Source organism: Salminus brasiliensis, chromosome 3 (assembly GCF_030463535.1).
Source record: "Salminus brasiliensis chromosome 3, fSalBra1.hap2, whole genome shotgun sequence".
Taxonomy (NCBI): Eukaryota; Metazoa; Chordata; class Actinopteri; order Characiformes; family Bryconidae; genus Salminus; species Salminus brasiliensis.
Window position 1 is genome coordinate 48,569,484 of NC_132880.1, and position 16,118 is coordinate 48,585,601.

The 16,118-nt window shown below is 43.6% G+C and overlaps 2 protein-coding genes across 6 annotated transcripts in view; one reads left to right on the forward strand and one right to left on the reverse strand.

Annotated features, from left to right (window-relative positions):
* mrtfbb (myocardin related transcription factor Bb) overlaps positions 1 to 7,953 on the forward strand; it is a 68,870-nt gene extending 60,917 nt beyond the window's left edge. For 4 of the 5 annotated variants that reach the window (XM_072676435.1, XM_072676436.1, XM_072676439.1 and 1 more), the window contains 4 exons: positions 100 to 243; positions 851 to 988; positions 1,084 to 1,144; positions 1,982 to 7,953. In XM_072676435.1, the coding sequence (XP_072532536.1) occupies positions 100 to 243; positions 851 to 988; positions 1,084 to 1,144; positions 1,982 to 2,442 (804 nt within the window). In that variant the 3' untranslated portion in view covers positions 2,443 to 7,953. The remainder of the gene's footprint in view (positions 1 to 99; positions 244 to 850; positions 989 to 1,083; positions 1,145 to 1,981) is intronic. The other variant, XM_072676437.1, reaches the window with a different exon arrangement.
* LOC140552280 (uncharacterized) lies at positions 7,111 to 16,118 on the reverse strand. Its single transcript, XM_072676442.1, has 5 exons — positions 15,942 to 16,118; positions 12,793 to 12,915; positions 12,377 to 12,472; positions 10,591 to 10,738; positions 7,111 to 10,091 (listed from the first exon to the last, which is right to left on the reverse strand). Exons 1-5 carry the CDS (start codon positions 16,081 to 16,083, stop codon positions 9,983 to 9,985), a joined length of 618 nt encoding a protein of 205 aa, XP_072532543.1. The 5' UTR covers positions 16,084 to 16,118; the 3' UTR covers positions 7,111 to 9,982.

The following is a 16,118-nucleotide window of genomic DNA, read 5'->3' on the forward strand; positions in this document are numbered from 1 at the left end:
GGTCTCTCAGCATGCATCTTGCTCACTAGCCTTGCTTATGCACACACACACACACACACACACACACACACACACTGACCGTTGTGTGCTTGTTCCCAGGTGATGCCCCTATGCAGCAGCTCAGGCTTTCAGCAGGGGCAGCCCATGACTGAGGTTCCCCAGTGTTTCTTCAACAGCTCCCAGGAGTCCAGCTCTCCCAGAGTTTCTCCTAGACATTCGGCCCCAAACGGCCTCTCCCCCAAAGTAAGAACCCTAAAATTCACTGGTTCAGTTGTTCCCAGGGTGCAGTTCTGGAATTGTACTCCTAGTTTATACAGCAGACTTGTATGGTATAAAAACACAGACCTATAAAAACTACATACAGTGAGGCAGGTGTGGAGTGTAATTCGCGTTTACTCCACTGCTGTAAATACAAATTACAGCTTCAAATAGACGTTTAAGTGTTATTAAGCTTATATCTTTGCATTATGGTAACTATGGTACCCAGCCACCATGCTAGGTGGGTTCTAGGTGGGCTCTGAATGGGTCTGTAAGTGCGTTTTTACTGGGACCCAGCTGGGCTTTGCAAATGGTCCCTGTTGTTATAGCCCACCTTAGTCTCACATGGGTCCCAATCTAGGCCCTGTATACAGTGTACAACCTAGATGGAGCCCATGTTTAACTCCTCTACATCCCATCACTGACCCTGGTGGGCATCCACCATATGTGAGGCCATCATGCAACCTGAGGACAAAACGTTCTGGTTCCCAGTTGGGCTACGCATACAGGCCCCACACTGACCTGTTAGCTGGCTAGGTACTGTGTAATGCTGTGCACACAGTGTTCTTACTGCTTCTCCTCTCCTCCACAGCAGCCTCCATCTCCATGCCAGCCCGCCTACATCCTCCCACCAGCTACATTCACCAACCACCACAGCCCCAAGAGCAAAGACCCACCTCGCTACGAGGAGGCTGTGAAACAGACCAGAGCACTGCAGGCTACTGTTCAGGTAGTATGGAGATACTTCAGCACACAGAGCTGCTGTTCACCTGGCGACTTTCTGTATATCTGGGATCTCACGCTGTAAACCCTTGTTCCTCTAAGGTTCCCACTGCGACCAGCCAGCACATGGACGACCTGTTTGATGTGCTGATTGAAAGTGGAGGTGAGAACAGTTATTATATTTGGTTTGTAAGGTTTGTTGGCCGTGAAACAGTGAGTGTGTTTACGTGCACTTCTTGATCTGTTAACTGCATCAGAACATCAGATTTGGTCAGTGATCCAATCATGCTCTTGAGTAATCAGACAATGAGGAGAAAATTAGGTCTACCAGGGGTTTCTGCTATTGGTTATCCAGCCAATAAACTTCATGCCATGGCTTTATTATTTTAAAACATTGAAGACAATTGAACAATATAAGCACACATAATCTGGAAGATGAGGAATAATGAAATCCCTTGAGTGGTCCAGCGGACTAGAACACTGCCACTATGATCCAAGGATTACTGGCTCAAATCCTGGGTTGTGCTGCTTGCCATCAGCAGCCAGAGTCAGAAAGAGCACAACTGGCTCTATTGTGTCACCCTCCTAGTGATTGGGGCATTGCTAGAGAAAGGGGAGATCATTGGCCTTCCAAATTGGGTAGAAAACGGGGTAAAATTACTAAAAATTATAACAATTCTCAAACGTTTCTTACTTATTTCCGGTATCCGGCATGCACAGACTGGGAAATCAGAGTGAAATCCAGGTAAAGAGTATACCTGCACTAATGATCTGATTACTGGGCTAAAATCCAGCTCTTCTAGCCCTCATTCAGATCTAATAACGAGTGTTTACATGATCATTTAAATAATTAGATAACTGCAGAAATCCAGTTATGATTACAAAGTGCATGTAAACCCCTGGACACGCCCTCTTTTTGGGCATTTCTCATTGATTTGATGTCAGCGTTTGCTTCTACATTCTCCACTCATTCACATTCACATCTGCTGTTCCTATCCAGAAATCTCCCCCCTGATCCGGCAGGATCCCCTCTCCCTGGAGAAGCTCCTGCCCGTGACGGCCAGCGTCACCACGCTTCCTGTTAACACTGCGCTGTCCCGGCCTCCCCCGCAAGTACAGGTAGCCCGCCCACCTGAGCCTCTGCCCAGCCTTGTGGCGCTGGCTACGGACCACCAGTTGGAGGCGCTGCTCGAGGGCACGCTGTCAGCTGACGCCGAACCTCGCGCCCTCCGCCTGATGGAGGAACTGCACAGCCAGCTGCTGGAACGGCCTCATTCCCCTATGGACACGGGCGAGCTGGCCTTCCCCGACTCACCGCCCCCTTCCCTTCACCTGCACGACACCAATCTGAACAACATGGAGTGGCTGGACCTGACCGCGCCAGGACCTACAGGGATTTCCGCCCCTGCTGGGGTCTTCTCCTCGGATTTCTTGGACTCTCATGACTTGCACTGGGACTGAAAAAAATAAGAGCAGCAAAGGAGGCTTCTGGAGAGGACGCTGAGACGCAAAGGCCGAACTTTGGAGGTCTCAGAGACTGTGAAGGGAAAGCTTGTGGGAGAGAAGATGAAAGCAAAGGAGGGGAGAGGGGAACATTGGCCTGGGCTCATATGGCTCCAGCACTGGGGTGGTAATCTACCCTTGGTCTACCAGTGTTTAGTGTTCATGGATCTCTGTAAGACAGTAAGTCACAGATGTGGATGATGATGATGAAAGGTGCCGTGACTGGTCTCTATGTGAGGCCTGATAACCAGCAGTTAGGGGTTACGAACTTGTGCACCGCTGACTATCTTTCAAGACAAGGAAAGAATGTGGGACTTTTTGTACATTATTTTCCAATTTTCCCAAGACAGTTCTGTCTGTCTGACTGTCTGTCTGTCTGTCTTTCACGTGGCTTCGGCAGCTTTCTTATAATGTTTGCAGACTTTTAGACTTTTAGAATGTGTTTAAATTACGCCTTGGCATCTTTCCTTTAAAATATCAGGCACTATTCTATCACTGTTTTATAAGAAGGAGGAGGAAGTGAGATTAGAAGTAAACGCCACAAGATTTACTGTGCCTTTCTTAGAAACCGTGGCAAATACCCTGCCGGTTAGGCTTGACCACTGGCGTGGTCGGCACAGTAACCCTGAGGACACTGGCATTCATACCTTCGAGTAGTTGTAGTCCTGCATTTAGCTTTAAAGACTAGAGCCACCCTCACAGTGGCAGCTGCCCCCACCCCACCTCCCACCCCTTGGGACGCTTAAAAAAAAAAAGTGCACGTTACGGGGTTGACAGTGAGAACGTGGAGGCGGGGCTTCATGAGGAGCAGGCAGGGTAGAAAGCAGCCAATCAGAAGCTTTTCTGCTTCAACTGAAAAATCCCCTCTGTTTTATCCCCGATTGAGGCGGAGTTACAGAGGTAGTTGGACTACATTAAGACCACTAGGGGGCGCACTAGCCAGGTTTGGAGCAGTAACTGAGTTATCTATCAGCACAAACCGGCTTTTTTTGGACATAACACTCTATTTAACAAGTGCTAGGAGTATGTACACTATATGTCCAAATGTTTGTGGACAGCCCTTTTAAGGAATGCATTCAGCTTTACTTTAAGTTGCACCTACTGCTGACACAGATGTGTGAAAGCACACACTCGCACAGCTTGTTTGGTCCCTGAGGAGAAGTGTTGCCAGTAGAATAGGTCTCTCTAGAGCAGATAAACAAACATGAACCTATTGGCACCATGCTGTTTAATGCCAGGCGTGGGCTAGAGGGGTATAAAGCCCCCTAGCATTGAGGAGCTGTGGAGCAGCGGCACTGTTGATAGGTTGGGGATGAGGTGGATGGTGATCATCATCCAACATACTGGCCTCTTTCCTGAAAGCCTTCATCCCTGGACAGTAGAGACAGTTACTCCAATAATTAATAGCCTTGATTTCAGAAGAAACAATGAATGAGAAGGTGTCCCAATACTTTTGTCTGTATAGCATATTTAAGGGAACCCTGACAGTGAGACTTGCCAAAGCTTTCTTTTGCTGTGAAGGCCATCAGCTTGTGGTTGGTAGCAGTTTAGAGAGATGGCAGCGAAAGAGGCAGAAATCTGTGCCAACGTGACCCTCGGTTCGTCAGACAGTCAAACAAGAGCGTCCTTCTGGAAGCCGGCGTGTGGACAGGGGAAGGGGTCATAGTGAGTTTGTTTATCAAAGCCAGCATGGGGCCACTCTACAGAGAAGCACATAGCCTAGTGCTCTGTGGCTCCAGGGACCTGCCAGGTCATTATCATCCCAAACAAAAGGGAAACAGAACGGTGTCGCTCCAACCTCTACCTTTTTTCGGGTGCTGTGGGCACTCGGCTCCAGCACACAGACCAGCTGAAAGCAGTATTCATGGCACTGTGGCATGACCAACGCCCATATTTACCAGCATTAGTGCGGCTGCTGATGCACTGGTGCACTGGTTCCCATCCCTGGACCTAGAGAGAACCTCCTGTCCTGCACATTTTAGTGGTTTCCTGCTCTAAAACACCACCTTCAGCTCAAAAAGGGCTTGTGATGGAGCTGACCCAGGACGCTTAAAAAAAAAAGGCAGTAGGACTACATTTATGACCACTAGGGGGCGCACTAGCCATGTTTAGAGCAGTAACAGAGTTATCTATCAGCACAAACCTGTTTATTTAGGACATAACACTCTATTTAACAAGTGCTAGGAGTATGTACACTATATGTCCAAATGTTTGTGGACAGCCCTTTTAAGGACCACCTTCAGGTCCTTCAGTACCAAGTTTGGGAACCACTTCTCTAGTAGCCCATTGGCACCAGTTTTCTGGATTTGGCATGCTATGGTATGTTAAATGTTGTGTATGATGTATGATGTTGTTAAAAAATGAAGACACGGTGACACCTAGTGGCAGTGCTGAGAACTGGCAGCTGTGTGTGCTGGAGTAGACCACGCTTTTTAGATACGGTGTGTAATTTAGGATTTAGCCTTAATTTGGCTTGGCAGCTGTCCAGGCAGCTTTGCAGCACGCTGGCCATCTGGAAAGGCCACTTTATCCCTCTCGCTGAAAGGGTTGCTTTACAAGTGGTGCCAAGAATGTAGCACTTTCTGACAATCAGGGGTGAGTTTCCTCGGAATGATCAGTCCTAGTGAATAACGAACAAACAAATCAGTGAATTCTGCAAGTGATTCCCAGAGAGCTTCTTAAACCAAAACTCAACTGAGGAGCTTCGAGAAAGCCTTCAAGAACGTATTTGTTGCCTTCCTCCCACTCATACCTCAAATATCGATGTAACTCAGTCAGATACACAAAGTCTTTTATTTTTACTCATTAAAATTAATATTTTTATTTTTATTATTATTGGCTGAGGGATGTTGGAAAATTCTTTAAAAACACAGATACGACCACAGTCAACTAAATCAGTAATGCTACAGAATATATATTTTTCTAAATATTTAGTTATTTATTTATCCTTGATTTTCTCCCCAAATTGAATCGCCAATTACTCAACCCGTACCTCCTCTCCCCTCATTGCATGCAATGCCTCCGACACTAGTGAGGCTGAAGACCAACACTCGCCCCAGCCAGTGCCTCTTTTTCAAACTGCCGCCGATGCGACATCACCGGACACCCCCAACGCCCAACGCCTGGAGGGAAGCGCCGCATACCTGACTCCAATGCATCAGATGGCAGAAGCCAGTGATGTCCAGCACCACACTGAAGCGATGTGGGGGGAGAGCGCCATCTACCCACCCTGTGCTCTCTCGGGCCCTGACTGCCGATGACTTGCAGCATGACCGGGATTCGAACCAGCAATCCCCTGATCACAGTGACCGCGCCGTAGTCCGCTGGACCGCTCAGGGCCCGGCCACTCTAATTGTATTCTAATTTTTTCTTTATAAATAAGCTTTGGGCTTTTAGGCGCTGAACTGCAGGAAAAACTCATTTGTTAATTTCTCGAGTTCACTTAGGACTTTAATTACAGAAGGCTTTGGGAAACACTTGTTAATTAATGAACATTAATAGGAAGGAAACCCTGAGATCTTTCAGCTGGAGATATTTGGGCTTGAGCTTTTTATACTAATATAATATATATAATTATATATAATATAATAGTAATAATAATTTTGTTCATTTTATTTATTGGTGCCTTTTTATGACACTTAAGGTTGCCTTACAACCCAAAGTCAATAATACAGTAATCACCTAATTAAAAGCAATAAGCCCATTTAAAGAGAAGCCAATTCATGGAAAATAATGGCACATGGACTTTTACTTTAGCTTTTATACCTTTTCTACTCAAGAGTAGATCCAGCCTCAGTATCAGTGGGTTTCTCGTCCTCTCAGCACCTTTGAAAAATCACTCATTAAATTAATGAACATTTATAAGCAGTAATTAATGAGGTACTTCTGGGAAACTCACCCCAGTTCACCATGTATTACCACACCTTCAGACAAAAGTGAATGTAATGTACTGAATGAAGTGTCCTATAGACATCTGAGATATTTCAACTTTTGCCAAAGACAGATGTCCTCAGTGAGGCAGGAGGAGCTTTTATTCGAATGTACCTTCATGGAAAATGTAAAGCCTTTCAATTGGAATTCCTTTGGTGGGAAATCTGCTAATGCATCCCAGTAAGTCATCCACAGGTTTGACACCTTCAGACTATCAGCATACACTTTGAAAAGTGGCCCATCCATTCAAGCCAGTGGCTGTAGAAAACATGGACAGCACGACGTCTCTCAAAAGTGAGGCAAACACAGGTCTAGCTAGATATGTAGCTCCACCCATCCCCATATGTTTCAATGACAAAACTCCCCATCTAATTTCCCTCCTCTAAACCATCTCCAGTGTCTCCAAATTCCAGCAGTTATTTGGACCTTTTTTATTTTCCCTCCAGAAATCAGTTTTTAACCTTTACTCTGCTCTATCGTAAGAAGGCGGGGCTACACTTAGGAATGAAGTGATTGACAGGCTTGGCTGGAGGAGGCCAGTCGTCCTTTCTGCTACTGCAAATGAAGCTCAGTGAAGACGGTCTGAGATACTAAGGCTTGGTCTGTGAGAAGGGGTCAGGGCCATCAAACGAAGGCAGCCATGTTTTCTACAGTCGTCGGTTCAACCTAAAGAAATAACTTCATGCAGAAGCAACAGGCGGTTAACAAGCACAGTAATAAGCTGTACCTCATTTATTAATATTGGTATATTTGACAGTGGACTCGAGCCCAAACGGCTCAATGAGTTTTCTACAGCAAAAGAGAAACTGAGGCTTTTCCATGGTGTAATATTCAACAGTGGAGTACAATTGATAGGAACCGAAACAGAAGATGATTCATGTTTAAGACCTGAAGATCAGAACAGGCTTGTGTATCATTGCTGTCAGACAAACACCTTGTATCTCCAAACCTTCAACTTCTCAAGAGAAGGAAAAAACCTTCTTAACTTTTAATGGAAGTCAATGTAAAAAGATTTAATTTCAAGTCATTTTGGAGCATTTTTATTGGTCCACTCATCATTACAAATTCTGATGCAATGTAAAGAACAACTGCCAGATTTACATTATGTCAAAAAGTGAAAAACAACAGAAATGGAGAGACCAGGTTTTTGCAGGACAGCGGCGATGACAATGCACTATAAACCCATGAGTCATATTTAATACAGTTATCCAGGATTGTAGCAGCCTTTGAGGTCATCTAGTACCTTCTGCAATAAATCTGAGTGCATAATAAAACTGCCATGCTGTTGAGCGAACCAACACATCCAAAGGGGTCGGAAACGCTGCCCCCCTTCTGTAAAGACTAGTACATGCTGGAAAATAGGGAATTCCTTGTAGATTGTAACAGCACATCTTTCTGCACAGTGTAAATATTTATTCCTTTTATACAAACGCAGCACGCATGTGCAGCTGTAAATAATGATGTTTGGAGTTTCCTTTGTACAGATCATTACTGTATATACAGCCTTTTTTGTGCCATTAAAATTGTTTGTGTACTTAAGCCTTCAGTAGACTTTCTGTTTCTGTGAGAGTTCTGACCATCGCTGTGGTCATTTTGTTTTGAAGAATTTAATTTTTACCCAATTTTCCTCCCAGATTTTAGATGGGGAATTACCCAAGCCACTAATTAGTAGACCCTCCTCCCCACCCCCATCAAATGTAATGCCCCCTGACACTGGGTGGGTCAACCAGCTCAACCAGCCACCGCCTCCTTTCTAACTGCCGCTTGAAGGACAGCGCAGGGTACTGAAGTGATGTGGGAAGAGCGTCACTTCCCATCTATCCACCAGGGGAGGGCAAGGTCAACTGTGCCCTCTCTGGCTCCAGCTCCTGATGGCAGGGAGCCTGACCTGGGATTTGAACCAGTGGTCCTCAGGTCATAGTGGCAGTGCCTTAGACCGCTGGCCCTCTACAAATCTGTTTGGACTATGGACTGTTGGAGCAAGTTTGGACTATGCCACCAGCAGAACTTTTTCGTTTTCAATCATGAATATCAGGATCAAGGTCCGAACCGGCTGCATGATACACCTACACACCTCTCTATACTTGACAGTGATCGGTTTGTAGAGGGGAGCGAGTCTGGTGTTGTCAGTTCGACAGGTTGCCTTTCCCAGGAGAAAATGAATAAGCAGATTGCTTTGGTTCCACTAAACTGCTGATATTACAGCACTACAACCAGCAGCACCAACTTCAAGCTCACACTTTGAGAATACTTTCAATTCTCCAAATGAACGAGCTCGTCTTGCAGCAGTTACATCATCAGCAACAGATATATAATCATTCCTGTCTGCTTGGTCTAAAAGTCAGAACCAGAGCCGGCCTAAGGCATATTATGCAATTACGCGGCCCCCACGAGGGGGCCCACAAGAGCACCAAAATATCATGATAAAAAATATATATTTTAAAATTAGCATTGAATAATAAAATGACATGGTATTACACAGGTAAAAGTGATGTTTATATGAATTTTTTTTTCATAGTTGGCACACCAATACTAGATTAATCAATTTCTGCTGTTGGCTGCTGCCAATGTTGGGCAAATGGGCGGTCAATAAAGGCCCGGGCGACTCAGCGTATTGCATAATATCTCTCTACCAATGAAATGATGAAGCATCTAATGCTGAGGTGGTGGTATGGGGGCCCCAAATGAAAATCTGCTTAGAGTCCCATAAAGGTTTGGGCCAGCCCTGGTCCAAATCATCCAAAAAGAACAAAAGAAAAACCCTGGTTCACTTTGATCCAGACAAAGACCACCTCTGTTGCTCGGAGCAAATTTTGGTGCTTTGGTCTGAGGCACCTTTCACACTTGTCTAGTCTGGGGGTGGGGGGTGGGGGGCAGCATTATGTGAGAATAGGTATGTTTTTGCTCCTGGCTGCCCCTACAGCTGTGAAGCGTAATTCACCTTTACTTCACCATCATAAAAACATGAACACCCTCATTGACAGCTGTACACAAGCCGGGACCTCCAGAAGTAGCATCTGAAGGTGAAGAAGCATGTGGACTGAGGCGGTAGAGTAATAGTACAGGAGTTACAGAGATGCCATTCTCCCCGTTACAAGCAGTGGAGCATCTACATGATTCCGAAGCTGCTGATTTAAGGTAGAACTGCTACATAATGTTGCTTTAAACCACAGGGAGTTCTCATTAAGGCACCAAAATTCAGCTTCAAAAAGGATGGACAAAGGTTAAATATTCAGGGCTCAGGTAAAAGAAGGTCTCAGATCTCAGACATGATCAAACTCACTTGTCTGAGTTGTGAGTTTCAGAACTCCTGTAAATCCAGGACGAGTAGCAGGTAGATCTAAAAGCCTGAACTCTGAAAACCCTAAAGTCTGCATTCACTTACTGAGGCTTCATCTTTCATAGCAGGACCTGGAGCTTCTATCCACTACAGATCAGTGTCTGCCTTATGCTTTAGTCCATCTGATGCTTGCAGATCCTTGTGGGCAGCAATAAAGTGCACTCAGAAGGCTGGAAAACAAGATCTCGCCAGTGTTCTCTCCTCCAGGAGGACCAGCTCTTCCAACTCTCACAGCTTTTTGCAGGTGTGTATTCGACTGCGACACTTGGGGCACTTGTGCACGATGTCTTTGAAGGAGTTAGTGCAGAAGGGGATGAGGCAGCAGCCAGCTATACAGCTAAACAAGGAGCAGGAAAGAGGTAAGGTACAGGTACAGGTATAGCTTAGCAAGAATCACAACATTCAGATACATCAGATAATGCCTTAAAGTGATAAGTCTCTGTAAAGTACCACCCACTTCATCCCCTAACTAACTAACTCCCCAATTCATCCCAAAAGTACTGGATGGAGCTCCACCATCCATAATTCCAGAGAATACAGTTCTTCCACTGCTCCACAGCTCAATGCTGTTGGGGGGCTTTATACCCCTCTACTAGCCCATGCCTGGCATTAGGCAGCATGGTGCCAATAGGATTATGTTGGTTTATCTGCTCCAGGGAGTCCTATTCTATTGCTAGTACTTCTCTACAGGCACTAGACAAGCTGTGTGTGTGAGCATTTGCACATCTGTGTCAGCGATGGGTGCAACTTAAAGAATGCATTCATTAGAAGGGGTGTCCACAAACTTATGGACATGTAGTGTATGCAAGGTAATATACTGTAATAATTGAACTCACCAAACAAAAGTGCACACCATACACACCAGCCAGGCCGTGCCTCCAACGACTGCGCTGACCTCTGTAGTTACGTACTGTGCACAGTGGGGGCATTGTGTTGGAGTGGGGCGTGGGGGCAGTTTTTGTAAATCCAGAATCACCTGAGGAGCTGAAACACACACATACACACACACACATATATATATACACACCCTGAGCACAGCATAATGTTTGTGGTCTGAGAGACGTGGATTTAGTGGGCTGCAGAAGACTGGAGGGTGGACAAATTCATACAAGCAGCAGAACCCAGGGATCACATCTACCAGCTATACAGAGTTAAGCAGAAGGCCACTGGCACGGTGTTCACGACTTCACCAGACTCCTCATCACTGAACACCCTTGAGGAAGACTGAACACTCTTTAGTTCTGCTCCAATCGTGCTTAGAGAGGATTCCCGCTAGACCACCAAAGCAGGCCCCATCAGATAACCAGCACCTACAGCCGGATCATCTGCTGGTGTTCTCTGAGCAATGGACTGACCAGCCCAGAGTCCAGATCTCAACATCATTGAATGTGAATGGGCCTACTGGAAGGGTTAAAGGCAGAACATGCTCCAACGTCTGAGACTGAACTGCAGAAACAGTCTAACTGGGTTCACCGGTTGTTCTTACTCAAAGCACCTTTGGTAGGTACTGACCACCACTGCAATACTGACCTACCGGGACCACCCCACAAGATCTGCCTGGGACCACCCCACAAGATCCGTCTGATGTTTTGGAGACGTTCTGATAAAGTACCTCACAAAAGTGCTCCCTGAAAGGACAATCGGTGAACTAGCGACAGGATAATGGGTGCCCAAGGCTCACTGATGCACTTGGTGGTCCCACCCTGGGAGTCTTGGTGGTTCCAGATATCAAGGTCCATGCCTTGATGGATCAAAGCAGTTTTGATGGCACAAGGAAGACTTACATAATGTTATGGCCGTTTAGTGTACAAGTACACTGACCATATGTCCAAATGTTTGTGGACACTCCTTCTTATGAATGTATTCAGCTACTTTAAGCTGCACCCACTGCTGACACAGATGTGCAAATGCACACATACATACACAAATGCACACAGCTTGTCTAGTCCCTGTAGAGAAGAAGTACTGCCAATAGAATAGGACTCTAGGAGCAGATCAACATCATGACCCTATCTGCACCATGCTGCCTAATGCCAGACGTGGGCTAGAGGGGTATGAAGCCCCCCAGCATTGAGGAGCTGTGGAGCAGTGGAAGAACTGTGTTCTCTGGAATGATGGTGGTGGAGCTCCATCCAAGACTTAAGGAATGAGTTGGGGAATTGGGGATGATGAGGTGGGGTGGTGATCATCACTATCCAACATCCTGATCTCACTAGCAGTCTTGTCACACAATGCAACCAAATCCTCACAATGCAGCAATGCTCCTCCAAAATCTAGTAGAAAGTCTTCTTCCCTGGACAGTAGAGATAGTTACAAACTATCTCCAACAAAAGCAGGAGCAGCTCCTTTTTAATACCCAGCAGGTGTCCCAATACTTTTGTCAATGTAGTGTAGCTTCTTCCCTGTTCCAAATGGATGCATGCTACAAACCCAATGTTTAGGAAGATGTGCCCTTTACCCTCTAGTCTTTTGCTTGTATAATTTTGTCCACCGCAGATCCCCATAACTATTACCATAAATATTTAGACAGCCTAATCCAGTGTGCTGTGCAGAACAGTGGTGAGCTGCTTCACTGAGACACTGCTGAATATATTTGCATAATAAGATGTCAGGTGTTCTAACCTGGGTAAGATGGGGGTTTATCCACAAAATATATTTGATTAGCAAATGAGGGAGGTTTGTCCAGTCCATCTATGGGTAGTGAGGCAAAATCAGCACCTATAAAACCAAGCCAGCAGATGTTATCACACACAGCAACACACGAACTCACTGGTAAAGCTGAGAACATGAGCCCAAGTCAGAAAACCTTGCATCTCCATTTTTGACGTTTTCTACTTTTCTCCATAATGTGAATCTGGCAGTTGTTCTTCACACTGGGTTCAAGTCTTAAGATGAATGGACCAATAGAAAAGCTGGAATCAAACCTTTTTATTTTGACTTCTATTGAAAGTTCAGTTGGTTTTTCACTCCTTCTGTAAAGTTGTTGTTTTGGAGATACAAGGTTTTTGTCCCACAGCAACAGTAAGAATGTGTGTTACCTGCAAATCGGACCCTGTTGCCTTCCAGTAAGTCTTTCTGTGCCTGTAGTTCCCTCTTCCTTTCCGAAAGTTTCTTGAGGTCCTCCTTGATCTTTTCCCACTCGCCCGTGTTACTGGAGTTCACTATCGGCAACAGGTTTGCAGACTTAAATTAGACCATCCACTACATCCACATCTACACCTATACATCTACATCTACACCTACATCTACATCTACACATCTACACCTACATCTACACATCTACACCTATATCTACATCCACACACCTACATCTATACCTATGTCTACACATCTACATCCACACACCTACATCTACATCTACACCTATACATCTACACTTACACATCTACACCTACACTTATGTCTACATCTACACCTACATTTATATCTACATCTAAACCTGTCCACATCTACACATACATCTACACCTACGTCTACATCTAGACCCATGTCTACACGTTTACACATACGCATCTACACCTACGTCTACACCTGCATCTACACCTACGTCTACACACCTACATCTAGACCTATGTCTAAACATTTACACCTACACATCTATACCTACGTCTACACATCTACGTCTACACCTACATCTACACTTACACATCTACACCTACACTTATGTCTACATCTATACCTACATTTATATCTACACATACATCTACACATACATCTACACCTACATCTATACCTACGTCTACACATCTACACCTACATCTACACACCTACATCTAGACCTGTCTACACATTTACACCTACACATCTATACCTACGTCTACATGTCTACACCTACACCTACACTTATGTCTACATCTACACCTACATTTATATCTACACCTACGAATTTACATCTACAACTATGTCTAAACCTACATCTACACCTACGTCTATAAATCTACATCTACACATCTACACTTACGTCTACGTCTACACCTACATTTATATCTACACCTATGTCTAAACCTGTCTACATCTACACCTACGTCTACATCTACACCTATGTCTACATTTATATCTACACCTACGTCTAAACCTGTCTACATCTACACCTATGTCTACATCTACGTCTACACATACATCTAAACCTACGTCTACACATCTACACCTACGAATTTACATCTACACCCATGTCTAAACCTACATCTACACCTACGTCTATAAATCTACATCTACACAACTTATGTCTACATCTACACCTACATTTATATCTACACCTACGTCTAAACCTGTCTACATTACACCTACGTCTACATCTACACCTGTCTACATTTATATCTACACCTACGTCTAAACCTGTCTACATCTACACCTATGTCTACATCTACGTCTACACATACATCTACATCTACATCTACATCTAAATCTACACCCACATCCACTGATGGATGCCCACCAGGGTCTGTGATAGGACCGGGAGGGGTTGAACATGGGCCCCAGCTGTGATGTACACTGAACATGGAGCCTAGATGGGACCCACTGCTGAGGTGAGGTGGGACCTTTTTGGTGACATCACCACGCAGCCTGGTTACACTGTTCCATTAGAGTGACCAACAGGCTACTAAGAAGGAGTTTTCATAGGACGGTCCTACCGAGGATACACCCTACCTCGGCTGCAGCCTAGGCTTTGGAACACAGCTGCTTAATTATTTCCGCAAAGCTTTTTTTATCTCTGCATCTGAACTGCACCCCTCTGCTTTACAAAGGGCTCAGCTGCAGGAACTGCTCCTAGATATGCCCAAAAGTGCAGAACTTTTGCAAATGGTTTGCAATATGTAATATATATAGAGAGATTCATAGAAAGGCTTTTCCAGTACACACAGAAATCTGCCTTCTGGAAATTACAGCAATGTCAGTCCTAGACAATAAATATGCTTAAGAGCCAAAAGGGTGTTGCACTAAAATGGATGTATGACCAGCTGTATAATTCCAACCCTGTCCCTTAGAAAAAAAACAACTGACCTGTAAAACTGAAAGCTGAAGCATTTTATAAACACCTGGCAACCATTTATTGATTATTCACCCTTTTAATTAAATTTAAATGAATTCCAATATTTATTATTAAATAATAATATATAATATTATTGATATTTAATTTAATATTACATATTTAATTTATTAAAGTAAAATTTATTTTCATTACATTTATTTACATTTAAACCAGTTATTGACTACATTTATTGACTACATTAACAAAAATAAATCTTGCACTAAAATTATATATATATATATATATATATATATATATATATATATATATATATATATATATATATATATAACCAGCTGTATACCCCCAACCCTAACCCTTACAAAACTGACCAGCTAAACAATCAAACTGCATTTTTACAAAAAGCATTTTATAAAAACCTGGCAACCTTTTATTGACTACATTAACCCATTTATTTCAATTGAGATGTACTTTAATATTTCATATTAAATAATATTAAATAAAAATTAAATAATATTAAATAACCTTAAAATTTAATGTAATAATAAATGTTTAATTTATAACATTTACATTTATTATCATTAAATCTATTTACATTTAAACCATTTATTAACTACATTCATTGACTACATTAACAAAAATAAATATGCTAAAGAGCTCTGCACTAAAACGGATGTATAACCAGCTGTATAACCCCAACCCTAACCCTTAGAAAACTGACCAGCTAAACAATAAAACTGAAGCATTTTATAAAGACCTGGCAATCATTTATTGACCATTAAGGAAAGGTCACTGGACCAGGCCAGATGTATGTAAATGGATACAAATACATAAGTTGTGCTTACTGAGTTATTTTAATATACTAGATTTAGATAGATTTTTTTATATTAAAATTATAATTTGAATTAAATAATCACTTCGAGAAGATCATGGAGTCTCAACACTGTGGTGTAATTTAAGATGTATCTGGAAAAACAGCAGCACAAAGGATCTGATCATTTCGCTCCTCATTAAAAGCCCCTCGACTTGAATATAAACAACGAATATTGAAACAACGGTTCAATACAAAGAATACAAAAATAAAGCCAGATACTCGACCATATGAGCTTCACACTTTAAAATATTAAAAAATATTAATAATTACATTTTAATGAATTAAAATTAATTGTAAATAAATAAGAGGCAGCTCATCCTCACCTTCTTCTGTGAAGCCAGCATTTTGCCGGAACTCCTTCAGCGTAGCCAACAGATTCAGCCGGTCCGTGAGCTGCTGTCTGCGCATCGACAGCTCCTGCAGCTCAGTGCAGACCGCTTCCAGTTTCTGCGCGGCTGACGGCATGCTGAACGCCGTTGGAAACAAGAGCGCCGGTCCAA

Excerpts from the sequence above, each read along its gene's own strand:
- LOC140552280 (XM_072676442.1), bottom strand. The coding sequence starts at position 16,083 with ATGCCGTCAGCCGCGCAGAAACTGGAAGCGGTCTGCACTGAGCTGCAG. Across the intron at positions 12,916-15,941 it reads TGCTGGCTTCACAGAAGAAG|TGAACTCCAGTAACACGGGC; the intron begins GTGAGGATGAGC and ends TGTTGCCGATAG. Across the intron at positions 12,473-12,792 it reads CAACAGGGTCCGATTTGCAG|GTGCTGATTTTGCCTCACTA; the intron begins GTAACACACATT and ends TTGGTTTTATAG.